The following is a 27,643-nucleotide window of genomic DNA, read 5'->3' on the forward strand; positions in this document are numbered from 1 at the left end:
CATCTACGTCATCGTGCAGAGTTCTCCTTCAATCCTACGATGAGGAAAGGTGAAAGTGAAACTTCAGCGTAAATCCCACCCCGGGGAGAGACGACGTCTTCCTGTCTGCGAGGAGATCCGCTGCGGGGACAATCTGCGTCCATCATCGAAAGGCAGGAGGGGCCCCATAGATCTGATGTAGGGAAATTTTGTGCCTTTGGGGATGGTGGGGAGGCGGAGGGGGAGGGGGTGGGCGGGGATCGATTCTGTTTTCTGTAATTTGCTAAGAGGCTGCAAAAAAAATGCAGGCTGAGCTTCTCACCGTCACTCCTTTTATTTCTGCTTCCTGGTGACAAACCAAGACAGAGGTAAAACCAGCAGCAGCTGTACAAAGGCAACATTTTAATCACTTCCTGTCCGGGCCAATCCTGTCATTCATCTCCTACATGTAAAAAAAAACATAATTTTTTGCCAGAAAACAACTTATAACCTCCAGACATAATATACACTATATTATCAAAAGTATTGGGACGCCTGCCGTTATACATACATTAACTTTAATGGCATCCCAGTCTTAGTCTGTAGGGTTCAGTATTGAGTTGGCCCACCCTTTGCAGCTATAACAGCTTCAACTCTTCTGGGAAGGCTGTCCACAAGGTTTAGGAGTGTGTCTATGGGAATGTTTGATCATTCTTCCAGAAGCGCATTTGTGAGGTCAGGCGCTGATTTTGGATGAGAAGGCCTTGCTTGGTGTTCTATCAGGTTGAGGTCAGGACTCTGTGCAGGCCAGTTAAGTTCCTCCACCCCAAACTCGCTCATCCATGTCTTTTTTTTTTTTTTTTTTTTTTTTTAGTTGTCAAAGATTTTTATTAGTTTCAAACATAAATGAACAGGAAAGCATCAAAATGCACAGCAGGTTGAAAATAACAACAAGGTATAACAGGGTGTGAATTTGGACTGTGAAGTCACGCAAACCTAAGAGATTGAGGAAGACATACAATGTAAGTAACAAACCATCTAGTGATCCAGGCACCCCTATTGGGGACTAACTGTGCCAGGAGACTAATAAAGTAGTCCTCTCAACGTCCATGAAGGTTGGAATGTTCCATGCCAGTTAGCTGTATGCCCAGTGGCGTAGCATGAGTTGTCAGCGCCCGGGGCAGGGTAAGTAATTTGTGCCCCCCTACACAAATCTACACAGACCACTACACTGACACCTACACTGACTTAGCTGACTACTACAGAGACCTACCTGTCCACTACACAAACCTACCTGATTACTATACTGACACCTACACAGACCTACCTGACCACTACACAGACCTACCTGACCACTACACAGACCTACCTGACCACTACACAGACGCCTACACTGACCTATCTTATTCCTACACTGACCTACCTTATTCCTGCACTAACCAACCTGATCACTACACAAACCTACCTGACAATTACACTGACCCCTACACTAACCTACCTTATTACTATACTGACACCTACACAGACCTACCTGACCACTACACAGACCTACCTGATTCCTGCACTAACCAACCCTGATCACTACACTGACCTACCTTATTACTACACTGACCCCCTACACTGACATTCCTGATGCCTACACTGACCTACCTGACACCTTCACTGACCCCCTACACTTACACCCCTACACTGACACCCCCCCCCCACACTGATACCTTCACTGATACCTTCACTGATACCTACACTGACACCTACACTGACCCTTCTTCCCTGCCCCTCCTTCACTGACCCCCCCCCCTACACTGACCCCTTCACTGACACCTACACTGACACATACACTGTCCCCCCCTTCACTGACCCCTACACTAACCCCTAAACTGACCCCCCTACACCGACACCTACACTGACCCACCCTACATTGACCCCCCCATTCACTGAACCCTTACACTGACCCCCCTACATTGACCCCTTCCCTGACCCCCCTTCACTGACACACTGACCCCCCCCCCACATTGACACCTACACTGACACCTACACTGACCCCCCCCCCCCCACATTGACACCTACACTGACACCTACACTGACCCCCCCCCCCCCCCCCTCACTGAACCCTTACACTGACCCCCCCATACATTGCCCTTCACTGACTCCCCTACACTGACCCCCCCCCACATTGACACCTACACTGACCCCCCTTCACTAACCCCCTCCCCTACTGACACCTACACTGACCTCCCCTACAGTTCCACTTTCACTTTATTGCAGTCAGTGCTCTCCAGTCCAGGCTGCTCCCCCCCCCCCCCTCCTCCTCCCTCCCTAGATGCCTTGTGCATCTGTCAGTCCAGAAAAACCTCTCTCATGGTCTCACCTCACCTCTCACAACTCTCTCTTCAGTCCTCTTCACGCTGTGCTGGCTGAGTGCCACAACTGGAAAGATAGAGATGAATGATTCCTGTGACAGCGCCGGGCGGCTGAGTGAAAAGAAGGCTGCTGATTCGCTGAGCTGACTGAGCTGTGCAGAACACGCCGCCGACAGGCGGGGCTTGGCTTGCAACACTACGCCATTGGGCAGGGGAGGCACAGTCCAGCTCCGCCCCGCCTCGACCCGCAATTTCCAGCCATAGGGCGCCCGCCGGCTATCTCCCAGCCTAAAGATGGCGGCAGCCGCAAATAGTGTGTGATGACACCGTGTTAGTAATATATATAATGTCAGACAGAGTGACACTGCAGGATGCGCCCCCCCAGATGTTGCGCCTGGTGCGGCCAGCCCCCCCTGCACCCCCCCACGCTACGCCACTGTGTATGCCAGGGGTGGGGAACCTACAGTTCGGGGGCCGTATGCGGCCCCCGAAGTCATCTGGTCCGGCTCTCCATGCAGCTGAGTCTGTGTCTCTCAGCTGATCTGTCAGAATGAAGTCGATGCTTCCTGTATAGTTCCTGCTCTGTTATGACAGTCTGAGTGAGTCATAGGCAGAGTGATATCAAATGCACTCCGCCTGTGACCAATACAGGAAACATCACCTCTTGCAGCCAGAGCCAGCATTACCAGCCAGAGCCAGCAGTACACACAGCGGAACCAGCAGTACTCACAGCAGTACACACAGCGGAACCAGCAGTACCCACAGCAGAACCAGCAGTACTAGCCAGAGCCAGCAGTACCCACAGCAGTACCAGCCAGCAGTTTTTTTCAAAACTTACCACCACAAAAAAGTTGACTGCGCTCCAGACTGACCGATGCAAATCTGGAAAACCAGTTGCGAGCATCATCAATACCAGCCAACATCACACACCTCACCAAAGAGAAGCAGTTGCAGCCATCACATTAGGGGTGAGTTAATTAAATGTTTGACCAAATATAACAGGCTAATTTTTAAGGTGATAATTTTGTACGGCCCCCGATGATTTTATAAATACCCAAATGGCCCTTGGCAGAAAAAAGGCTCCTCACCCCTGGTGTACGCCATAACAGTAAAGGAATCAGCCGCGGGAGGCAATTACAAAAAACCCCGTTAGCCCCTTAATGGGGCCAGCGGAGCTGTGTAGATTGCAGTCAACTGCGGCTGAATGAGTTGAAATAACAAAAATCCAGAAGTGCCATAAATTCAGAACAGAGGAGGTAGAGTAGAGAAAGAGAAGGAAATAATAGTGAGGAGGGAGGAAATAGGGTGAGTAGAGAGAAGGAAAGAAAGAGAGGAAAAAGGCGAGCAGGAGAAGAAGGTAGGGCAAGTCTCCTCAGGGGCCTCCGTGGGTGGGTGTAAAGTGTCCTGGGAATAGTGGGGTCTTCGAGTAGACAGCCCAAGGTTCCCAAACTGCTTCAAATAGATGTTCCTTGTCGAAGGATACTGGCTAGTTTTTCTTGTGTCATAATTCAGGAGACTTTTCGCTTTACTGCATGAATCGAAATTCCCTCCCGCATCCAAGACTTGGCAAGTGTCATTTTGGCTCCTAACAAAATGAAAAAGAGGAGCCTAGACATATGTTTAGGGGCCTTGTCAATTTTAAAGTTGAGAAGAATCATCCATATCTTTATGGACCTTGTTTGTGCATTGGCCCAAATCATTTGGTGGAGGGGGGATTATAGTGTGGGGTTGTTTTTCAGGGGTTGGGCTTGGCCTCTTAGTTTCAGTGAAAGTGGAGTTACGCTCTAAATTAATTTTTATTGCACAGAAACACAAAAGAAAACGTGATTGTTTGCTTGCAAAATATAAAAGATGTTACGTCGCATGTATGGATACCAAACATGTCATGCTTTAAAATTGCATCCGCCCCTGGAACGACTGCAAACTCCGATACCTAAAACCTCCATAGGTAACGCATTAAAAGCATTTACAGGTTACCAGTTTAGTGTGATCACCGTTTACATATGTGAGCGCCAGTGGCGGCTGGTGCTCCATGGGCTGGGGGGCGGCAGACGGACGGCACCATACCCCCCCACGGACTACACCAGCCTGCACACCATACCCCCCCCCCGGGTCACCGGCTCACTCATCCTGGACATGTGGAGGGCAGGCAGGCGGCGGTGGCAGCTTCCCCCTCAGTCTTTTATGTCTCCTCCCTCCTCCTCCTCTTTGACCATTGGAATGGCTTCTCCTTTCAGCCAATCGGGAAACGGGTCTCAGGACCCGCTTGCTGATTGGCCAGGAGGAGGATCCGTGTGACAATAGCAAATTCTCATTCGCTATTGTCACACAATTGGGTGGGCTCAGGACGCAGTGCTCTGTGCCCCGAGCTCACCCTTTTTTAAAGCTATTAGAGCCTCTGGCTTTAAACACATGGTTAAAAAAAAAAAAAAAAAACCATTGGAATCCATGCATCCGGCGCCCTGCATGTAGATTAGGGGGCCGGGCGCATGGATAGGGGGAGGCGGCACCCCTGCACCCCCAATGGATGGGCCGCTACGGGTGAGCGCGACCTTCAAGCTTGTGAACAGGGACGCTTTGCTTCTTTTCTTTTATTATTTATTTATAGAATTATATATAGAAAAATGATTGTTTACATTGTATCTTTATTGATCTTCATGGCTATGGCTATCACAAGGGATGAACAACATCCCTTGTGATAGCATGGGCCATGACAGGTTATTTTTTAATGGAGAGGTCTGGGGTCTATTAGACCCCAGATCTCCCCTACTGGACTCCTTACTGGGCTCCCCGACTGAACTTGAGAGCCCGACCTGCTGGGTGGAGCCTGGGGTGGTGGGTGGAAGGGGGGGAGGGGCTTGATACAGGTGACCTGTCGTCACTCTTTCTTTTCTATGTTTGCCCTGTGTGGCACTGTGTTTGTGTTATGTTTTTGTTTCAAATTAAAAAAAAAACTAATAAACAGAAATTAAAAAAAAAAAAAAACGGAGGCCAGAAGGGGGCGGGCTTCCTTGGTGCTAGGATCCATTTGACAGTGAAGGGAATTGCCGCCCCTAAATGTCTCGATCATCGCTGCAAAGACCAAGATATCACCCTTCCAGTCGCTGGATAGGAAACCATTACAAAAAAAAGAGAAAAAAAAATTAAAAACTCAATGCTGTGTGCAATCTGCCACCGCTTCCTTCCTGAAAGCAGATGAGGGTTACAAACCAGGTGTGCAGGTATTTTGCCCTAGTTTGAGGCTGCAGGGTGTTGTCCAATAGCAGCTGTGTGTCTCCACTGACAGGTCAGTAGATCAGAGGGAGTACAGTCAGGGAATGAGCTAGCCAATGGGCTGTGATTGCGGGTATACGGTAATATTAGAGCATTCAAATGTCGCTCCATTTTGTTTGCTTTCAACCACTTCCCACTCATAGGACGTCCAATGACATCCTGGACTGTGAGTGGAGATATCTGAATGATGGGTGCAGCTGCAGGCATCATTCGCATCATTCAGATATCATTCTTTTCTGCTGGTGATTCCCTGCAAAGTAAAAATAAATCATAGCTGCTGTTTAGCCACTTGATTGTTCTTACATGCGGTGGGAGGGGACATCCCCCCTCCCTCCGCCTTCTGGTGCTTCAATCGGTTTACCCGTACGATTGGCAAGCCGGAGAATGAATCGGCCGACGGCGGAAGTTTACCATAGAGCTGACCGAGGACTAGATGGTCCTTGGCCATCTCTATGACCTTCAAAGGTCACTTTCGGCACCGACAGATGTAAACATGGTCGTGTTTTTAGCTGGAAAGGCTGAGATCTCTTTTTTTTTGTTTTTGTTTTTTTTTTGATCTCCAGGTTTTCCAGCCTAGAGGAGAGATATGGGGACTTGTAGACCCCAGATCTCCCTGTAAAGAGGACCAGTCATGCCCTTTTACTATTACAAGGGATGTTTACATTCCTTGCTATAGAAATAACAAGTGATAAATAAAAATAAATTAAAGGAAAGTGTAAAAAGAAAAAATTAATAAATAAAAATTAAACATTGTTTTTTTTCCAAAGTGCTCCCCCCCCCCCCCCATCCCCTTGTGCTCACAAGCAGAAGCGAACGCATACGTATGTCGCGCTTGCATATGTGAGCAGCGTTCAAACCACACATGTGTGGTATCACCGTGAATGTTCGAGTGAGAGCAATAATTCAAGCACGAGACCTCCTCTGTCACTCTAAACAGGTAACCTGTAAACAATTTAAAAGCGTAGCCTATGGAGATTTTTAAGTACCAAAGTTTGGTGCCATTCCACGCATGTGCGCAATTTTAAAAAGTGTGACACGTTGGGTATCTATTTACTCAGCGTAACATCTTTCACATTTATTAAAAAAAATCGGGCTGAGGTTAATTTATTTATTTATTTTTTTGTTATTTTCCCTAAAAAATTGCGTTTGAAAAAAATTGCTGTGCAAATACCGTGTGGCACAAAGAGTTGCCATTTTATTCCCTAGGGTTTCTGCTAAAAAAAAAAACATATATAATGTTTGGGGGTCCTGTGTCATTTTCTCGCAAAAAAATGATGGTTTTTACATGGAGAGAAATTCCAGAATTGGCTTGGGTTGTAAGTGGTTAACATTCGATTTTGGAAGGAGTGAACTTTACCGAATGAAAACCACTTACACTGATAGAAATGTTTACATTTGAGCAAAATTATGCTCATTACTGCGGTCAAAAAAGAACGTTGATTTGACCCCAGGCTGAAAATCGGGCCTGGGCAGGAAGAGGGGTAAAAGTGTCCGGTATTGATGTGGTTAAACTCTAACTTGTTGGAATGCTGCATAGCTTGGCTGGGATATGTGACTGCATCAGGCATACATGGGTAATTTCAATTCATAGCAGGAGTTCAGGGGGCAGAGGGGTAACTTGAACCTTCAGGGCCCCGGTGCAAGAAACCATGAAGGGCCCCCCAGACCCCTGGCTGGGGCCCTTCCCTTCAAGCCTGGGGCTCTTCCCACTGATCCTGGGGCCCTTTACTCTCATTGCGGGGCCCAGAGACAGCAGAACAAAAGTGAACTGGATAGGAGTAGTGGGGGCAGCATACAGAGGAACCAATCTCCTCCATTTTCCTCCTGCAGCTACAGGAGGAAAAAGGAAGACAGTGATTTCTCTACATGCTGCCCCCGCCACCCCTCCTATCCAGGTGTACAGGGGAGCCGCACAGGCCCCCTGGAGCATGGGGCCCGGTTGCAATTGCAACCCCTGCAACCCCTGTAGTTATGCCCCTGTCAGGGGGCAATATATGTACACAGCTAATACAGATGAGCCCATTCTTCTTACTGCACAGAGGAGAATCTGTGAGTAGAAGGTTAGTGAGGTTAAGGTCCCTTTTCACACTTGTGCGACCTATCCTGCGACTTGGGACTGCAAAGTCGCATGACAAGTCGTACTCCAGGATTTCCAATGAGTACCATTCATATCTGTACGACTTCAAGTTGCAACGACTTCAAAGTTGGCCCTGCACTTTTTCTTTTTTTTTTTTTTGAGGTCCACAGGCATTGGTTCAAGTCCAGTCAAAATCACGCAAATTTTAGGTTGCATAAATATGAAAGGGAAAGTAATGCCCCGTACACACGCATCGATTATTGGCGGGGAATTTTCGGCCAACGTCCGATCGGCCGATTTTCGGCTTGTTAGTATGATGCTTTCGACAAACGACTCCGACTTTTCGGCCAAAAAAAATCTAGTGTGCAGGCTATAAAATTTTTGTTGGCCGTCAACACAACGGCCGATTTTTCGGTCAGTCAGTACAGATTTCGGCAGACAAAAATCTGATGAGCAAGACTGGGCATGCTCAGAGAAGAAAGAACACACGGAAAGTAAACCAGCACATGACATCACTTCTGAAGTAGATTTTTGTTGGCCGAGAAAATTAGTGTGCAGTCTAGGCACATTCCAACCAACACAACACCACTCTGGACAAAAGTCGGACGATCGGTCGGCTGATAATCGTTGCGTGTGTACGAGGCATTAGTTGTGTCAGCTGCTCTTGTATAAATTTAATTATAGACTGCCCATTCTGATCACTAGTTTGGGTTAAATAAGGAGGATTATAGGTCCCTTGCCAATGATGGTAGCTCTATTATAATTTAGTGGGGTCCTGTAATTTCTAGTAATGCCATTCAGGGGTAACATGGAGTTATACTGTGATTTGTACATGGTTTTTATGAGTCTCTGGGTGTTTGCCATTTTAATTTTTGCTTTTTTGGACTTTGCAAGAATTAAACAGGGCACAGAATGATCATTAACGGCATTCCGGAAGGCGCTCTGCTGGAAATTCTGTCCGTGGTCCCTGCCTGCGATCTCATCCTGCACTGTCGGTTGGTCTGCACTCTATGGAGGGATATTATTGACTCTCCAGCCTTGTGGAAAAGGAAGTCTCAGCAGGACGGACTTGTCTCTAAGCGCTGCCAAAGAATTCCACCTGACTGGAGGATGTTCTACTTCCTACATGAGAAGAAGAGGAATTTACTTAAAAACCCCTGCGCTGCAGGTAAGAGTGCTTCACCCAATCTTATCCAATCTAATCCTCTTGGGCTGGTCAACAGATGGTCCCTAATTCTGCTTGTTCAGAGATGCTGGTGGTTAGACTCTGCCTATGCCACATCCCTTATCCATTATAGAAGCAAGAAAACTCTCCACGGTGGTGGGACGTTTAAGGCATTGTATATTGGATCATGACAAATGGAAAAAAATAAAAATGTAAATACAACTAATGTTTATAATCCGATGTAAAAATAGTATGCCTGGTATGCAGAGGTATGATAAACTGGTGGTATATCCCCCGCGCCAATGGATAAAACTATGAGCTAGAAAAAAAAAAAAAAAAAAACGTAAAAAAGCTACTACTAAGGGGGTGGGATGCAGCTGCTATAGTAAAGTGCTAGTGACTGTGTGAAGTAACCTTGATACAGGATTACCTATAGCGCTTGCTCTATTTAAAGTGCAGATATTTGATATAAATTATATACAATCCTATAATATTTCAGAAAAATTAGTACTTATATTAAAGTGCATAGAGTTGTGAAGAAAACCAAGTGAGCAAATAAATGTGATATTCAAAAGAACAAAAATTGCTTGTTCAATGAATTAGATATATAAAAAAATGTACATAAAAAAATGGAAAAGTTCAAGTTCATAAGTAGTGCATGAGATGTGTGAATGATCTCATAAATACTCCATACAGTTCATGTGCAAATGTGACTTTTTGTGATAAAAGTTCAAAGATATTAAGATAATTCAATGCAGTGCAAGGTGCAGGTGCTCAGTGCCAGGCTCTCCAATCAATTACTGGTGTCACGTTTTACTTTCCACTGTGGCTAATAGTAAAATTGCTCACTCACCAGACCACGTGAGTCTTATATGCTTTATGGCATTAAGACCACATAAGCTTAAGTGACCCCCAGAGCCGGGATGGGTTCCCCCTGAATGGGTGCCTCCTCTTTATTCCAATAGTGTCACTCCTCCGCTGTCCTCCTCCGGCCAGATATGTTTAAAAAGCAAAGCTCCAGATAGTGCAGTAACGTTTAAAAATATATTTTATCGCACAAAAATCCAAAGAAACCGTTCACACGGTCCAATTGCAGGAACTAAACCATTAAAAACGCCGTCACATAAGAGCTGTGGCGTGGAGAGCGGTACTACCGGTTTGCGTTCCACCCAGCTCATGTGACGTCACGATGTGCGTTCCAGCTAACGCGTTTCGTCATTGGCTGACGTCTTCAGAGCTCTTCCGCGGCTCGCCCGGGTCTCCCATCCAACCGGAAAAATATGTATTGGTCGATCCCTACACTTAAGTGATTTGGTAACCAGTCGCAGGGCACACTGAACTATGGGGTTTTACAGACCCCCAAAACGCAAATGTAAACAAGCCCTTACTGTCCTGACCCACCTTCTCTGTGTCGGCAACCTTTTGATCGCAATCTGGGCTTGCTGACCCGCAATTCCAGTGCATGGGCATGCGCATCCTTGGTTTTAGATCACTGGCCACATCAGAGGGCTCCATGACCTCGGGTTAATCTCCCTCTCCCTCTTCTCCTTTAAAATTCTTTTTTTAAAGGGGCAAAAGAATGACCCTTGCCTCCAGGTTATTCATCTACTTGTACTAGGTATTGTTAAGAAAAAGGTCTAGCAAGTGTAGTGCTTACTCTTGTAGGAACCGCTGCAAATTTACCCAGGTCCTTCCCCAGTGGATTGCCCCACAGCCAGGTACACAATCTCAGCCACACTATTACTAAAAAACAGTCTAGGGGTGTTTTTGTTGTTTTTATTTTTGGAGCACATGCATAGGGTTGAGGGAATTGAGTGACATACTCCAAAAATAGAAACTATGTACAGTTTGAGGACCGTTCACTTCTTTCTGTAAGGTATAAGCAGAAGTCCTTGAATAAAGCAAACTGTGGACTTGTAATCATGGCTGCAGTTAAAAGCGGATTTCTTTCTTTAGAGCACCAAGAGCATAGTCCCTTCACAAGGAATTAGATAAACTAAGCTCTACAAGACAAGACACCAGCCAATGTCCCCTTTTAACAGACCCACAGCTGACTCTTTAGCCCATGAGGGGTGGCAGCAGCTGAAAGGTCTCTTATCTCAGAAGTCTGTACTCACAAATGTCCAGGGACAGTTGGTTGCCTTCCATACAACACCTACAAAACCTTTCTCCAGTGATAGCAGACTAGATCTTCGAGCTCAGTGTGTTCAGAGAAGATATACAGACTCCCAGCAGCCTTCAGGGCCCAGCTCCCAGGGATTGGCCAAGGCTTTATAACAAGTAAGAGAAGTGCAGCGCCACTTAAAAATCTATATGAATGTTAAATGTGTAACATTAGTAAGTGCAAATAAAGTGAGAAAGTGCCATACATACTGTAGATATACACAATCACAAGTCATATGAATATAAATCGTGCATAAAAATATTGTCTCTTAAAAACACACAAGATAAATGAATATATAAAACACCCAAGTCAAAAATCCCAAAACCTCAAATATATAAAATTAAATGTATGAAAGTCCAGTGCAAGAAAAGAGTCTTTTGTGCAAAAATGTCGAGATGTGGACAATAAAAGCCAGAAAGTGCTTGTGCTTGAGAGTGAAATTTCAGAAATCAAAAATCCTCCACCACATACAATTGGCCGCTCACCTCACGTTCTGACCCCTGTGTTTTCAGTGGGTCAGAACAAGCTGTTCCCAGAAAGGGATACAATCTTGTGGATGATAATCAGCCAGTATCTTGTGAAATGCGATCCTCCACACTCGCTGTCCTTAGCAATTTCTCCAATGGGTGACAAAAAATAGGGACAAATCTTGTGCTCTGTATGTATAGCTTTATTAGGGAAAAAATACAATCGATATCCAACTCACATTTTCAGGCACAATCAGCTGTGCGGGCTTGATAACTCGATCCTCTCAATACTGGGATAGAGAGCGAGGAGATGCACAAACACTCTTTTTTGCACTGGACTTTTATACATTTAATTTTATATATTTGAGGTTTTGGGATTTTTGCATAAGCTTGAATATTCTAATTGGTGTTTTTATATATTCATTTATCTTGTGCGATTTTTATGCACGATTTGTATTCATATGAATTGTGATTGTGTATATCTATTTATGGCTTTTTCTCACTTTATTTGCACTTACTAATGTTGCACATTTAACATTCATATATTTTAAGTGGCGCTGCACTTCTCTCTACTATTGATCTTAGATGTGCAGTGGAAGCATTTTTATAGTGCTAGCAGCCGCTTGATTTCATCTAACATTCAATATTAAATTTTTGCACTTTAATTAGCGCTAGCACATTATTTTTTTTCTTATGATTTTAAATTATTTGTGTTTTCACGGCACAATAATTTCAGTTTATATATCCATTGTGTTGCTCTGATTTTACTCTCATATCTAGGAGAATGGTTGTATAAATATTCATGCTGCCATCTGCATAGTTCCACACATATGCATACCTCCCAACCGTCCCTGATTAGCTGGGATTGTCTCGGAAAATTATCCCTGCCCCGGCGAATCAAGGCTGAGTCCCGGAATGCCCGCAAGCAAAACATGCCTGCTGGCATCTATCCGAGCTGAGTGCACTGAACTCGCCCTTCCTCCTTCCTGTGTTTTCCTGTACACAGAGGAGGAGGCAGGGAGCAGCACACCGCTCTGAATGGATGGAGCTGGTATGGGATCAGGGGGAAGGATGGAGCTGGGATGGGATCAGGGGGAAGGATGGAGCTGGGATGGGATCAGGGGGAAGGATGAAGCTGGGATGGAATCAGGGGGAAGGATGAAGCTGGGATAGGATCAGAGGATGGTTGAAGCCGGCATGAGATTGGGGAATGTATAGAGTTGGGATGGGATCAGAGGATGGATGCAGCCGGGATAGAATCGGAGTAGTGAATCGATCAGGGTGGTGGATGGAGCCGGGATGGGATTGGGGGGTAATGGATGGAGCCGGGATAGAATTAGGGGAATGAATGGAGCCGCCCCCTGCATTCTGAACATTACATACTGTAAGGTTCTGGCACTCTCAGTGCCTCCTATCACATCATTTCCGGGTGCGTTCCATCTACCTAGATAGATGAAGCACATATAGGTGTGTTTCCCATTAAGAGTGCTGACATCATCATGAGGCGCCGGACTGAACAGCTATTTAAATCACCAGCTTTCACTCACATGTGTTCGTTCAACCTGCTGTGTGCCTAGATGTGCCTTGATGCTTACCTTGTCTTGTGCCTTGATGCTTACCTTGTCTTGTGCCACCGCATAACCTGCCTTGAAGCTCGCATGCTTGCAAGCATACCTCGCTATCGGAACCACGCTGCTGATCCCTGTATCCCGCTACCGGATCATCCGCTCTTGCCGAACCTCTCCTCCACTACATTGCTACTAGTGATAAGTACCCCACAGGGGAAACCTCTATAACCTTCATACTAAAGCTTACACTATCTAGCTCTGCATTCTAAGGACTATTACTATATCTGCATTAACTAAGATTGCTAGCTCTTGAGCCTAATACCATCTGCTCTTGCACTGGGTTGGTCTATCCTGTATGTTCACCTGCTACTCTATCATCTGCTACCATATATGATTGCTAAACCTATCTGCATCCCACCTGTTACTATCTCATTCTCAAGAACATTCCTCTCAAGTGTCTGTCACCTATCGTCTCTACTCAACCTGTCTCTTCAGCCTATCACCTCTATACTACTATATACATAGATCACTCCAGGAACATCTTATTGAGTGTGTATATTTGTATGCTGAATTGAGACTATCCACATATGATGAGTCTTGGGAGTTGGGATTGGTATCTCAGCGTTTCTCTACATGACTACTGAAGTGGAATATTTCTGCAGCTGCAAATCCACATTATACAGAAAACGCAGGAGCGTTACACATACTCCTGCACACTGCATTGTGTACGTTACATACTCCTGACCCCTGCATTCTGTACGTTACACACTCTTGTCCCCTGCACTTTGTACATTACATACTCCTGTCCCAACCCCTGTGCTCTGCTTTACATACTCCTGCACTATTTACACAATGCTGTATATTATATACTCTTCACCAAAGTCTTCATTGTCTCAACAGTTGCTGGTTACTATGCAGTCCCTGTCTGTTTTTAATGAAGTTCTTCTTTAAGGTAGGCTCAGACAAAGCAAACAAAGCATATTATATAAGTACAAGGAGGCCTGCTGGGTTTTGTTTAACCACATCCCTTAAGCTGCTATGCGATTGGCCACACCCACATTTTGCTTTGCTTAGCATGCCGCAAGTATTGTCCCTCCTCAAGCGTTCCTCATTCTGAAGTTCAAATGTTGGGAGCTATGCCTATGATCCAGAAACTTCTCACAGCTTTTCTGGACAGCAGAGGGAGTATACAGACTGGCAGCGGCTGAGAACACAGAGCAGACCTAACTAGTCGAAATCAGCTGCACGAAGTACAGTGGGCAACTGAATTTAACTAACACAGCAACTGCAGCCACATTGACTACAGTGAGACAAGCTAAATTTACTTAGGAAAAAAAAAATAAATACAGCTCCACAAAACACATTGAGCCAACACTAATTCTAACTAACCCTGGCATCTATCTAGGAGGGCGCTAAACAAGCAATATACTTTGGGTATAAATGTGGAGGTTTTTTTTTTCGACACTCTAGAACTCGACTTCGACACTTTAGAATTTAACAAAGTGCCTTGGATACGCAACAAAACCTCTTTAACATTTTATATCAAGTCTTGCTGAAAGAGATTTAACTACTGATCTCTTCAAGAAATTATTTTATAATTTCCAGGGGACCTCCAGCAGTGGGAACTAGAAGAAAACAGCGGAGACCAGTGGAAAGTTGAACAGCTCCCAGGAGACCATGGAAAGCCATTTCCAGATGAAAATGTTAAAGATTACTTTGTTACCTCTTATGGGTATGTCATTTTTTTTTCTTGCTTAAAAAAGGGCACTGTAGCATATTTTTTCAAAAAGTACATTTCTACTTCATCAATAAGGCCCCATTCATATCCCGAATTTCACCCAACCCAATTCTGCATGTCGCAAAGGGCAACTTGAACTTGAGCGGGCAACCCTATGTGTTTTTGTCGCCCGAAAAAAAAACCTCCTGCTCGTTTTTGGGTTACAAGCTTCACGTGATTTACGAGATACAATTGTGGCAGAGTCGCATTGCATAACGTTTAGGGGGCCATTGAAGAAGGACGACACCAAAATGTGTACAGCGCATTGTGCTGCGAATGTCACATAATTTGGGATCGTGGGCAGCATCGCAATGATTGTGCCAGGATCCCAAATTGCGATAAGTGAATGAAGCCCAAGTCACACTTGTCAAATACTATAGTCTCATTGCTGGGAGCACACCAATGACAAGATAAGTAACCGAGAACATTTTTTTTTTTTTTTAGCACAAAAATTGCCTGGACTGGGTAGCAGGCAAAAGGAAAGAATGCCTACTTATTATTTAAAGCCCAACTCCAGGCAAAAGTAAAAATGCTCTCTTGCAGTTGGGGATGCATCTGCACTGCAAGGGTAAACTGGTCCTTTGTCCAAGTGTCATTAAAAGCACTTTTTATTTACCTGATCCTCCTCTTCCCCAGCAGATGGCGCTTCCCTGCACTCTGTGAATGAACCGAAGTTTACAAGACCATCCTATATGGTGCTACTCTCACTAGCTTTTACAAAGGCCACACCTTTGAAAGAACCCACCACACTAGGGTCATTCCAAGAACTGAACAGCCACACAGGGCTTAATTTACAAAGCGGTGTCTTACCGCATCCGAGTATGTGGTAAGATACCGCACAGCGTTTTTCAAAAAGTTTTTTGGCATTCACTAAAAAAACACTACTAAAATACTGCATCAGTTATTTTATAAAGTGATGCGGTATTTTAGTAGTGAAAACATGGTGATTTAATGCCAGTCAGTAGCTGGCGTATTTATTAACATTAATAAATGGGCGTGGTAAAGGAGTGGGTTTGCCGTCTGCGTCCTTAACCACTAAACAACATGGTTGTTAAGGAGCAGGCGGCCACCACATCCTTAACAACCTAAGAGTCTTTAGCTGTCAGCAGATTTCCCTGCTTACAGCTGAAAGTTATAAAAAAAAATAAAAATTGCCGGCAATTAAAAAATATGAACAAAATGGTGTGGGGTCCGCTCACATTAAAGGCTCCTGCCATCTGCCAGTTCTTAAATAACTAAGGGGCAGGGCCACTTGGTGACATCACCAGGTAACCTCTGCTCCCTTGTGATGCCATCAACCTAGCATGCCCCTGGCTGACGATGTCACAAGGGTGAAGTCACTGGGTGGCTCCTAGTTATTTAAGAATCCTCAGACAGTGGAGCTGGTAGACTACGGGAGCCTTCAGCTCGACGGGACCTCTTTTTTTTTTTTTTTTTTTTGCGCTGATTGTCGATGGATCTAAACTGGAGGACATTTATTTTAGTTTTTAGAAAAAGGACTTGTCAAAAACTGTCCAATGATTATAAAAAAGGGGTAACCGCGCTGGATAATGACCAAAAAGGTTAAAAGCAGCAACTTAAAATGTGACAAACAACCAAAGAGCATAATAATTAGAAAAGCTGCGCTAAAGTTAGAGGACTGATTATATTAAGTCCTAATAAGGTCCAATGTTCAAAAAAATTATTTTTTTTTTTTAAGTGAAAAATTAATTAAATAAAAAAAATATATGAAATATAAATGTCCAAATATATCCAAATGATGTATAACTCTTCTATAGGGATTGACCATAGATGTGTACTGCTTACCAGAAACTGCAGATTAAATCGCCTGATAAAATGATATTAGCTCTCCCAATCCACTGTATAACCAGGGGGAAACCCTTAACCGCTTGCCGACTGCCCACAGTATATTTACTGCGGCAGTCAGCCCCTCACAGGCAAAGTGACGTAGGTCTACGTCGCTAGCCTGTGAGGGTCTCGGGAGCGAGTGCGCGCTGCCGGAGGCGCGCCCCCTCGCAGTCACGGACACCCCCCGTGCATGTGACCGCCGGGTGGAGAGGGAGAAAGGCAGGCGGCTAGTGTAAACAAGCCGCCTGTCATTCTCCCCTGTGTAGGAATAGTGATCATACGGTTCTACTATGTAGGACCGTTGATCACTGTTCCTACACCTCAAGCCACAGCCAATCACAGTTAGAACCACGTCCCTAGGGACACACATAACCCCTCCCTATCAAAAAAAGTTAACCCCTTCACTGCCAGTGTCATTTTACAGTAACAGTGCATATTTATATATAAAACTGCTTACAAGCACACGGAAACCAAACTAATTGTAAGCAACCAAGCGCTTAATGAGGAGATATCTCTCAGAGTAGTATGGTAAATGCTGCTACTTAATAAAAAAACATAAAATTAAAAGAATACTAAAACACACAGATGGTAAATATTCCTGTAGCGCAAGGGGGAGAGACACAGTCACAACCCCTAATTGGTGATTTATTTTGTTTTACATTGTCAGTGTTAGCTGACGATTTGGTAGGGGTTGTGACTGTGTCTCTCCCCCTTGCGCTACAGGAATATTTACCATCTGTGTGTTTTAGTATTCTTTTAATTTTAGTGCATATTTATAGCACTGATTACTGTAGTAATGTCACTGGTAACCCCAAAAGTGTCAAAAATGTCAGTCAAGGATCCGATCTGTCCGCCGCAATGTCGCAGTACCGCAAAAAAAATCGCAGATCGCCGCCATTACGCGTTAAAAAAAACAACAAAAATGACAAAAATCTTTCCCTTTGTTAGTAAACGCGATAACTTTTGCGCAAACCAATCAAAATACGCTTTTTTTTTTTTTTTACCAAACATATGTAGCATAAAACAAATTGGCCGAAAATGTTAAAAAATTTAGATTTTTACATTTTTGGGGGGGGGGGAATTTCATATAAAAAAAATGTGAAAAATATTGTTATCTTTGCAAAATTGACGCTATTTTTTTGTTTATAGCGCATGATCAAAAAATCGCACCGGTGATCAAATACCACCAAAAGAAAGCTCTGTTTGTGGGAAAAAAAAGGACGTCAAATTCGTTTAGGTACAGCGTCGCATGACCGCGCAATTGTTCTTTAAAGTCACGCTGTGCCGAATCGCAAAATAGGCCCTGGTCAGGAAGAGGGTAACATCTTCCGGGGCTTAAGTGGTTAAGAGGGATGCCAGGCTTCAGACGACTCAATATATTCAATAAGCGTCAATCGTATATATAAAAAATAATATGTACATAGCGTGATACTGTATCAAAAAGTGCACACACCAGGTGTAAGTCACCTAAGTATATAAATAAAAGTAGGTGATAAAATAAAGTAGAAGACCACCACCAACATCACATACTGCTTACCAGACACAATGTGTGATAGCACAATAAAAATAGATCCCAAACCGCCAGAGTTCAAGTCACATGTGATAGAATCCAGTCCACAACTGTGACCACCACCAACATATATCACTGCTTACCAGATGTATAATGAACTGATGCAGGCAACAGTTAGAAAATCCCCAATGGCGTGCCCCTCTAAATCGTAGAGTACAGTGGTCCCAACCAAAAAGAGGAGTTGAATCCAGAGATATTCTCACATGTGTCAATAAGGCGTTCACATATGGAAAATAAAAAGCCCCATAGCGTAAAACCATTTAATTTATTAGCATAAAAAAAGAGAAACACTTATAAGATGGCAAAAAGTAAGCGCTGAATGAAAGCCGCCGGCCGGTCGGCTCCAAACACCTGTCCTCACGTCTCGTGTAGGTGATGTCAGCACGCCGCGACCGACGTACGTTTCGTAAAAACTGACGTTCTCAAGGTACGACTGTCCAATGTTTTTTTTTTTTTTTTTTTTTCACTGCACATTTTTTTTGGGGGTGAATGAGTAGGCCATACTCATTCTCATAGGCGGGCTGGGATCGGGGATCCTAATTCCAATAAGCCTCCTGCCCGCCCGCAGACCTCCATAACCCAGGGTTGTGGTGAAGAGACCCTTGTCCCCATCAACCAAAGCATGCCCCATGTTGAAGGCATGTAGACTGGTATCCTTCAGTAGGAGGGGCACTCACTTGTCCCCTCCCTTTCCTGACCTGCCAGGCTGCATGCTCAAATAAGAGTCTGGTATGGATTTTGGCAATTTTTTTTATTTTTTTTTTTAAATTTTGGTGTGGATTTTCCTTTTAAAATCCATACCAGACCCCTAAGGCCTGGTATGATTTGGGGGGGGGGGGACCCCATGCTTTTTCATTCCAGATTTTTTTAATTGCCGGCAATTTATTTATTTTACTTTCATCTGTCAGCGGCCGCCCACTCCTTAACTACCAGATTGTTTGCTGGTTAAAGATGCCTTAAATATTGCATGCCAACACCACTACTTTTATAAAGCATGCAATATTTATTTATTTTTTTCTGAATTGACTCTCATTCCTGTCTTATGTGGTATTTACCAAGTGTTTTTGCTTCATACGGTAAATACCGTATAAAGCAGTAGTGAATTGACATTTTCATGATCACATGCAGTGTTCGGGAAAACGCCTAAATACCACATGCGATCTGGTTCTATGAATGGGGCCCAGAAGACCTTCTCTTACAAGATCCAGCACTACCTCACACCCACATTACCTCTCTGTATTTTTTTTTCTTTTGTTTCTTTTTAGATTGTGTATAAAAAGCCAGTTGATTGACCTGGAGAAGGAGGGATATCCTGGGCAATGGTTGGATATTATGCAGCCAGATATAGTCATCAGGGACTGGTGAGTGTTGCTGAGAAGAGTGAGTGGTGGTAATATTGTCTGCTCATAGAGGACCCCAAACTTGGCCTTGTGGTTTCATGAGCTTTTACAGATTTGGCCAGCGCTGGTGATCAGATTAGAACACTTATGCAGACAGAATTCCACTAATACGCAGTCTTTATTTTTTCCTTCCTTTTTTTATCTTTAGCCAAAACGTAATTTGTATTTTTAAACAGAGTATGAAGAAAGTAGAACCTTGATCTACAACTACAAATGCATTTTGGAGGTTCACAGATCTCCCAATTTATTAGGGCTCTAAAGTTGTATGTAGTTGTAGCGCCCCCCATGACCCCTGGAAGGATGGTGGCAGAGGTGGGGGACTTGAGTCACAAGACTTGACTTAAGTCAGACTTAAGTCACCAGTTTGAGGACTTGAGACTTGCTTGACTTAAATTAATAAAAGACTCGACTTGACTTTGACTTGGTATTCATGATTTGAGACTTGACTTTGACTTAGTATTCATGACTTGAGACTTGACTTTGACTTGAGACATATGACTCGAAATGACTTTACTTTTTTAAGTTATTAAATATTTGCATTTTCTCAAGATGTGTTAAAACAAAATTAATGTGCCTGTTATGTTTCTGACACCACAGTCACTTAAAACTTCTCAGTATGTTCTGATTTTTAGGACACTGACTGTTTAACAATGGACTGTGGTGTTGAAATATGACCGGACGAAGGATTTTGAGCTGTTTGGGCATTCAAAGTGTTACTTTAATATGCCAAGAAAAAGCACTAAGCAGTTTTGTTAATGTTGAAAATAAAACAAAACCTTTCCTGACCACTGACTTTTAATGGATTTAAATGTGAAAATTGGGTTAGATCAGTATTTTGACTTGATTTGTGACTTGACCAAAATAAATGACTTGACTTGACTTGCTTGACTTCTAGCAGGGACTTGACTTGCTTGCTTTTCGCCACAGTAACTTGGGACTTGCTTGAGACTTGCACATGTGTGACTTACTCCCATGTCTGGACAGTGGTGCCTCCAGTGACCGGATGGGATGATATTTTACCTCGGGGGTTAGATCACTTAGGCCAGGGTTTCTCAACCAGGTTTCTGTGGAACCCTAGGGTTCTTCCAATGGTTGCTAGGGGTTCCTTGAGCAATGACCAATCTTTTTCTCTCAAATAAGTTCTCAGTGACACCAATTACTTTTTAGCTATCTGTACAGGGGAAATTCTTCCCACAGGGGTTCCCTAAGACCGGAAAGCTATTTCAAGGGTTCCTCTGTGTTGAAAAGGTTGAGAAACTCTGACTTAGGCAATAGTGGGACATGTGGACAAATGGACGCCAGTCACTTTTTGGTGAAACAAAAAGGGTATTTATTACTTACAGTTCATGGGGTTAGCATTACAGATGCTCTATATTGAAGCAGCATTACATCACTGCATTGTACAAGGCCCTTTAAACCGGAGCTCCGTCCAAAAACAGAACTTCCACTTTAAGGCCTCCTCCCCAGGGTGCCTGGTTTTGACAGTTACCTGCTCCCATTTCCGCTCAGATTGCCTAGGTTTCTCTCCCCCCTCACTCCCCGCAGCCTTCTAGGACACGTCACAGGTCCCACAAGACTATGGGGACCATTCACAATGCACTGCGCAGCTCGCGCATGTGCAGTGCACACCTCGCTGTCAACTTGCAAACTATCAGCCAGGTGCCCACAGTTTAAATGCCGGTGCTGAGGACAGAAGATCGAGGGAAGCAATGGCTTGGGTGATCCCGTCTCTTGATCCTGGGACAAGTGAGTGTCTTTTTTTTTTAAAAGTCATCAGCTACGGTTTTTAATCGTTTTTAACTTTTAACCACTTACTCTCCACTTGTCGCTCTTTTTTTGTTTATAGCGCATGATCAAAAAAATTGCACAGGTGACCAAATACCACCAAAAGAAAGCTCTGTTTGTGGGAAAAAAAGGACGTCAAATTCGTTTGGGTACAGCATCGCACGACCGCGCAATTGTCCGTTAAAGTCACGCAGTGCCGAATCGCAAAATAGGCCCTGGTCAGGAAGGGGGTAAAATCTTCCTGGGCTTAAGTGGTTAAAGTAGAACTATAGGCAAAACTTTTTTTTTTCCTTTTTGGATAGATGGAGAGAGGGCTATTTTTGTTTGCCATTTTTGTCCTATTACATAGATTTCCTTTCCTGTCTCATAATTTGTTGGGATTTTTAAAAAATTCCTGTTTGGTTAAGGGAATTCCTTGGGGACCCCCAGGTCACCAGAAATAGTGTCCTATTTCTCCTCCTATTACTTTTCTGTAGACAACCCAAAATTTGGGGTTTTCTTTTTACTTTCACTTTCAATCTTAATGATAAACAGGAAAAATAGAGAGAGTGACTCTCCTTAATGGGGGGGCACAAACAGCAATAAAAACTGGCAAGCATTTTAAAGCGGAGTTCCGGCCTCGGGGGTCAATTTTAGCTAAAAATACCCCCGGGACAGTCAGGGCTAGTACATTCCATAATGGATAGCCTCTGAACTGTCCCGGGTCGCACTTACTCTTTAGAAGAAATACTTACCTTTGAAAATTTCTTCTCCAGTGCTGCCATCTCAGGTGTGGGCAGCTGAAGCCGCAGCGTCCCTCTTAGTCTTCTCTTCCATGATGTCGGAGTCCCACAATGCACTGCACCGGCATGCCCAGAAGCTGTTTAGCAGGGAATGCCGCACCTGCACCGGAAGTGACAAGCGGGGCCGGTGCAGGCGCATTGACCCCTGGGAGCGATGACGTTCAGCTCCCAGGAGTAATCACAAACCGGAAGAGGTGGTGCGGGCCGCGGCCGCAGAGGGAGGAAGTGGAAGGAAGGTGAGTATACTTTCTTCTATAACAAGGTAAGTGACCAAAAAAAAAAAGTATTTTTTGAGTATCCATTTCTTTTTCAGATTGCACTCAGCAAGTGAATGGCCCAAAATCTATTTTTTCGATTTTGAGGCCCGGAACTCCGCTTTAATTCTTCTGCACTATCCAAAACTATAAAAAAAAGTTTTGCCTTTTTAGTTATACTGTAAATATGATTCTACAAAAAAAAAAAAAAAAAAAAATACCCATACTTCCTTTTTTAAGACATGTACCATTTGGCACCTGGCTGGTTCAACGAACATGAGGAAATGTGTGCAGCCAGGAAGTGTTTACACAGGAAGACATGTTAACCTCTTGTAGGCACCTGCCTATATGCATTTACCTGCTGCAGTTAAATGCAATACAGGTTTTTTTCTCGTTTATTGAGGGATACAGTAGTCAAGAATATTGGGTAATATTGCCACCTACAGGAGAATTTGAACACTGGAAAGCATAAATTGTCAACAAGCCTGGTATAACCCCTCCTACTCTCAGCATGCCTTAGTTTTTTTTTTTACTAGTGTCCAAAAGGATGAACATCTTTTCTCCTTTTTTTTTTTTTTTCTTTTCTTACCATACCATCCAGTTTCATTATTGCTGGTTTTCACAATATGGCTGATGAAGCCTAGAATCTGAGGGCAGAAGTATCTCTGAATTTGAGACCTTTGAGAATTTCTGGTATAGTCTAGCATAGCGCATGGTAGGCATATGTCATTAAGCATGATGCAAAAAACTTTCATCTCAGCTTTTACCTCAGTAATGGCCGAAGAGGGCATGGTTGTTGAGAGGTGCTTAGGCCATCAGTTGGTGAAATCCAGTCCTGGTGGAGCTGACAATGGTGTATGTTGTCAACCCCCAACCACGCTTAAGAGCTGGTACATTTCTGGAAGAATAGGAGGGATTTTTCTGTACTTGCAGGGTCTTTAAAAGTATAAAACGCCAGGAAATGTGCGTGTATTGCAGAGATCAGCATGTTTTTCTTTTTTTTTTTTACTTGACCAGCATATTTTAGCACCAGTGACCTTTTTAAAGGCCACCTGTCTTGACATGGAGACTGCCGTTGCGGACCTATCCTCTTGAAAACCTTGATACTTCTCTAAATTAATCTGATATGTAGCACTGCCCCCTAGGGAGCTGCTGAGAATTACACCTTGCGGGTCCCCTGGGTTACCATTAGCAACCGATAGTAGGCAAAACGGCATTTGAAAGTCCTTGGCTCAGACCATGAACAGTCCAGGGGATTTGGTTTTTGTGCTTTATTTTAGAACTTGGACGGGAGAAGGGATGAGTGGGATTCTCCAACTTGAACTATGCACAATTCCTGAGGACAACTGACTGTAGAATGCGGCAAGGCCGCTGCTTCACCTTGCCACTGAAGTGAAGAAGAATATGGACCCTTACTTAGAGATTACTCTTTAGGGTCTAACTTGGCCACCCCCTTTCTCACTGACTGTGTGTGCTGACCTTCTGTCCACTGACCTCACTGGAGTGGTCCCCTTCCTGGGCAGACCCTAGGCAAGCTTCCCGGTAATCACGGACACTGTTTTTTTCTTGAGTCGCTCTGCCTTCAACTCCCTTGTTAGCATCCACAGGACCTCCTGGCTCTGCACCACACTTCTGGTCCAAAAGGCCGTCCACCTGTGACCACCTTCCTCAGCAGCAGGAGGAGAGACAGCTGTCACCCTCCTCCTGGGACCTGGCTTCCCACCCAAAGACGCTCTGTCACATGTGCCCAGGGCCGGATTAAGAGCATCATGGGCTTGGTGCTGAGGATTTTGAAGGGCCTTAAGGGCCGTGCCTTGGCATGCACCCAGAGGAGGAAGGGTGCAGCCATGCATGCCTAATTCAACATGGGATGCTGTCTCTGAAGCCCATAAACACATCCATGCATCGGCAACTGTCCCTCCTTGTCCGGCCTTCGTGCTGTGTGGGGAGGTTCTGAGGGAGCTGCCTGGGGAAGCGAGCATAGAAGCCAGACTTCTGGGTTTACAAGTGACAGAAGAGCGGTAACAGTGAATATGGCCAACCCGGGGGCCTATATAAAAGGTAGGGGCCTGGAGCTGCAGCTCGAATAGCCCCTACGTTAATCTGGCCCTGCATGTGCCCCTGGCTTTTATGACCAATCCCAGGATGCACCACTCTTGTGCAAACCCTCTGGGACAGCCACAAAAGCCTGTGTCACTGGCTGGGTTTCCTCCACTGTCCAACAGGCTCCCCTATTGGACACAGTGGGGACACTCCCTCAGACCAAGTGAATCACACATGGACACATGTAACAGGCCTAACTACTAATCCGGCTCCCCTGATAAGCAGATAGAGCAATCTATACTTTTTCCTAGCACCTACCTAAGAGGGTGGTACAAATACTTCTATGTTATTTCTTCCTGCTTGTTTGAAAATGATTGATTACTAGGAACATGGACCGTTTTTACTTCATACACTCATACTGTGGCTAGTTGTCTCTCATGGTGACCTGTCTTCTTGCAGTAGGCTGTGAAAAAAAATAAATTTTAAGGATGGTCTTTGTGTTTGTCTCTCTAGGTATGCCGCCAGACATGACTGTGGGTCCATGTATACCATATGTGTGCAGCTGCTCTCCAAGGAGGAAACCATTATTCAGGAGTTTCGTCCAGATAAGATTTTCATAGAGCAGTGGAGTGATGCCAAGTGGTCTCAGGTATCCCCACCCATTGCTTTGCATTTTACCCTTAAAAGCCTGATACTTGTATCTGTATAAGGGGCACATTGTAAGTTCTGCTGCTTATATCACACTGTGGAATTAGCTGTTGGAAACAGCAGCTGACGATTTAAAAAAAAAAAAAAAAAGGGGGAAAGCAGGCAGGGGACAAAAAAAAAAAAAAAAAACGTAGCAACCAAAACCAAACCAAAAAACAAAACATGTCGTTCAAAAGTACTTCAGAATTTAATTTGTTTTGAATATTGGATTGGGGATGAATGGCATTTCCTGAACGAAAACCACAATCTCTGTTAGAACTTTTGTTCATTCGAGAACAAATTTCCATCTTGTAATGGGGAATGGTGAGGAGAGATTCTATTGTTGCAATAGGAAGACCCACCCCTCTTACTTCCTCAGGAGAAGAAGAGGTAGAAACAGAGGGATTTGAAGGTGCCAGGCATAAATTGACACACAGACAATATTTAAAAAAACAATACATTTTTATTGATATCAAAATCTTAAAATTGAATAGCATCTTGATTCTTGAATAATACATTTTGATCCAAATTGTATATCTCACTGGACATAAACAGTTACACCAGATGTGGGTAATTCTGGATCTACACGTTTCTCCTAAGCATGAGGGCTTCTTCAGGATCCGAAGCAGATGGATTAACACCACTAAAGATACAAGAGTATATTTAAGGACAGATCATATTGATCAACATATAAATCTACATGTCCATATGTGTACGTTAAAGGCAAAAAATATATACATTAACCAAAAAATATGATTACATATTAGAATACCAAAATCAAAAAATAAATAAAGATTCAGGATGATTAGCACTCGCGTGTGCTCTTGTGTGTGCTAATTATCCTGAATCTCTATTTTATTTTTTTTTATTTTGTTATCATATTTTTTTAGTGGTGTTAATCCCATCTATTTTGAATCCTGAAAAAGCCCTCACGCTAGGGCGAAACACGTAGATCCAGATCCAGAATTACCCATATCTCGAGTAACTGTTGATGTCCAGTGAGATATACAATTTGGATACAAATTTATCATTCAAGATGCTTTTCGATTTTGATATCAATAAAAAATTTCCATCTTGCTCCTTTTGAATGTTCTCCTTGCTGTCAAGGAATGACGATTTGACCCCACCAACAATCTGAAAACTGAACAAATATTTCTGAAACGTGGGGGGGGGGGGGGGGCCCGCATGCAGACAGTTGGAAGCAGTGGTGGCCATTAATCTCTCACTAAATAGGGAGAAGAAAAAAACGTTCATCTGCAGAAAAACAAATGCATTTCTCAGGTCAAATGTATCCACTTTCAACTGCCAACATGGGAGACCTAGGAGGGAAGCAAAGGATTGTGATTAGTGTTGAGCGAACATGGACTGTATAATTGGATTTTTGTTACCCGGACACGGACCCGAAAACTTTACTGTATGTTCAGGTTTAAAATCTGTGTTCGGTAATTTTATTTCCTGTTTTGTATGTAATGGCGCGGTTTTAATGGCGGGCTTTCAACAGCCAATCAACAAGCGTTTAACTGGTGTGCCATAGAAGCCATCACAGCCATGCCTACTAATGTGATTGGCCAGCTGAAGCTCGAGACACAGCGTGCTGTGCGTCAGTCTGCTCTAGTGTAGGGAGAGAGCACACACAACGGTGCTGGCTGCTGCTGATTAGGGACAGACAGGGAAAAAAAACATTGTGCCTGAAAAGAATGCAGGGACAGGTTGGAGTGTAGGCAGGGAAAGATATTTGAGCATTTTAGGGACAGGCTGGAGAGAGTAGGCAGGGAGAGATTAGGAGACACAGGACAGAACAATCGTCCGTTAGCGATCTACATCGATTTTGCTGAATTTTTTTTTTTTTTTTAAGAGCACTTGCCATGCTCTTAACTACATTTTGCTGCCATTTGCAGCACTCTAGCCCTTTCCATTGTTTTTTTTAGAGCCATTTTAGTGCCTGAAAGTTCGGGTCCCCATGGGGTTCAGTGTCCGGGTAAAGTTCGGAAAAAGTCCGGTTCACGGACCCGGACTTTTTTTTCAATTTCGGCCGAACACGGACATCCAGGTGTCCGCTCAACTCTAATTGTGATCTAATGATTTGCTATTGGTTACCAAGCTTTTTAAAATCATCCCCAAGTACTCCATGCCCCCCTCCCCGGTAAAGCTGATACTAAAGTATATTATGGTGGGAACTGAACTGCAATTTTGTAAACTTTTTTTTTTTTTTTTTTTTTCACATGTAGATTGAATACAGATTTAAAAATTATGGACCTGGAGCCCGATACATCTACTTCCAGCATGGGGGAAATGACACTCAATTCTGGGCCGGCTGGTACGGTATTCGAGTCACCAACAGCAGCGTCACCATTGACCCAGGAGACCTCAGCACGTAGCACAGGAACCTGTAGACATTGTTATAATATATTCTATGATAACACAATACTACATCCCTGTGTACTGTGTAATAAGTATGTATCTTA

The 27,643-nt window shown here is 44.0% G+C and overlaps 1 protein-coding gene across 1 annotated transcript; it reads left to right on the plus strand.

Annotated features, from left to right (window-relative positions):
* On the plus strand, window positions 1-27,643 carry LOC309568616 (F-box only protein 6-like). Its single transcript, XM_082274324.1, has 6 exons — window positions 1-177; window positions 8,563-8,836; window positions 14,638-14,764; window positions 19,493-19,588; window positions 25,005-25,140; window positions 27,407-27,643. The coding sequence occupies exons 2-6, from the start codon at window positions 8,581-8,583 to the stop codon at window positions 27,554-27,556; spliced, it is 765 nt and encodes a 254-aa protein (XP_082130450.1). The 5' UTR covers window positions 1-177; window positions 8,563-8,580; the 3' UTR covers window positions 27,557-27,643.

This window comes from Pelophylax lessonae, assembly GCF_965119305.1.
Source record: "Pelophylax lessonae genome assembly, chromosome: 12".
Classification (NCBI taxonomy): Eukaryota; Metazoa; Chordata; class Amphibia; order Anura; family Ranidae; genus Pelophylax; species Pelophylax lessonae.

Coding starts and splice junctions, on each gene's coding strand:
- LOC309568616 (XM_082274324.1), top strand. CDS start 8,581: ATGATCATTAACGGCATTCCGGAAGGCGCTCTGCTGGAAATTCTGTCC. Junction 8,837..14,637: donor TAAAAACCCCTGCGCTGCAG/GTAAGAGTGCTT, acceptor TATAATTTCCAG/GGGACCTCCAGCAGTGGGAA. Junction 14,765..19,492: donor TACTTTGTTACCTCTTATGG/GTATGTCATTTT, acceptor GTTTCTTTTTAG/ATTGTGTATAAAAAGCCAGT.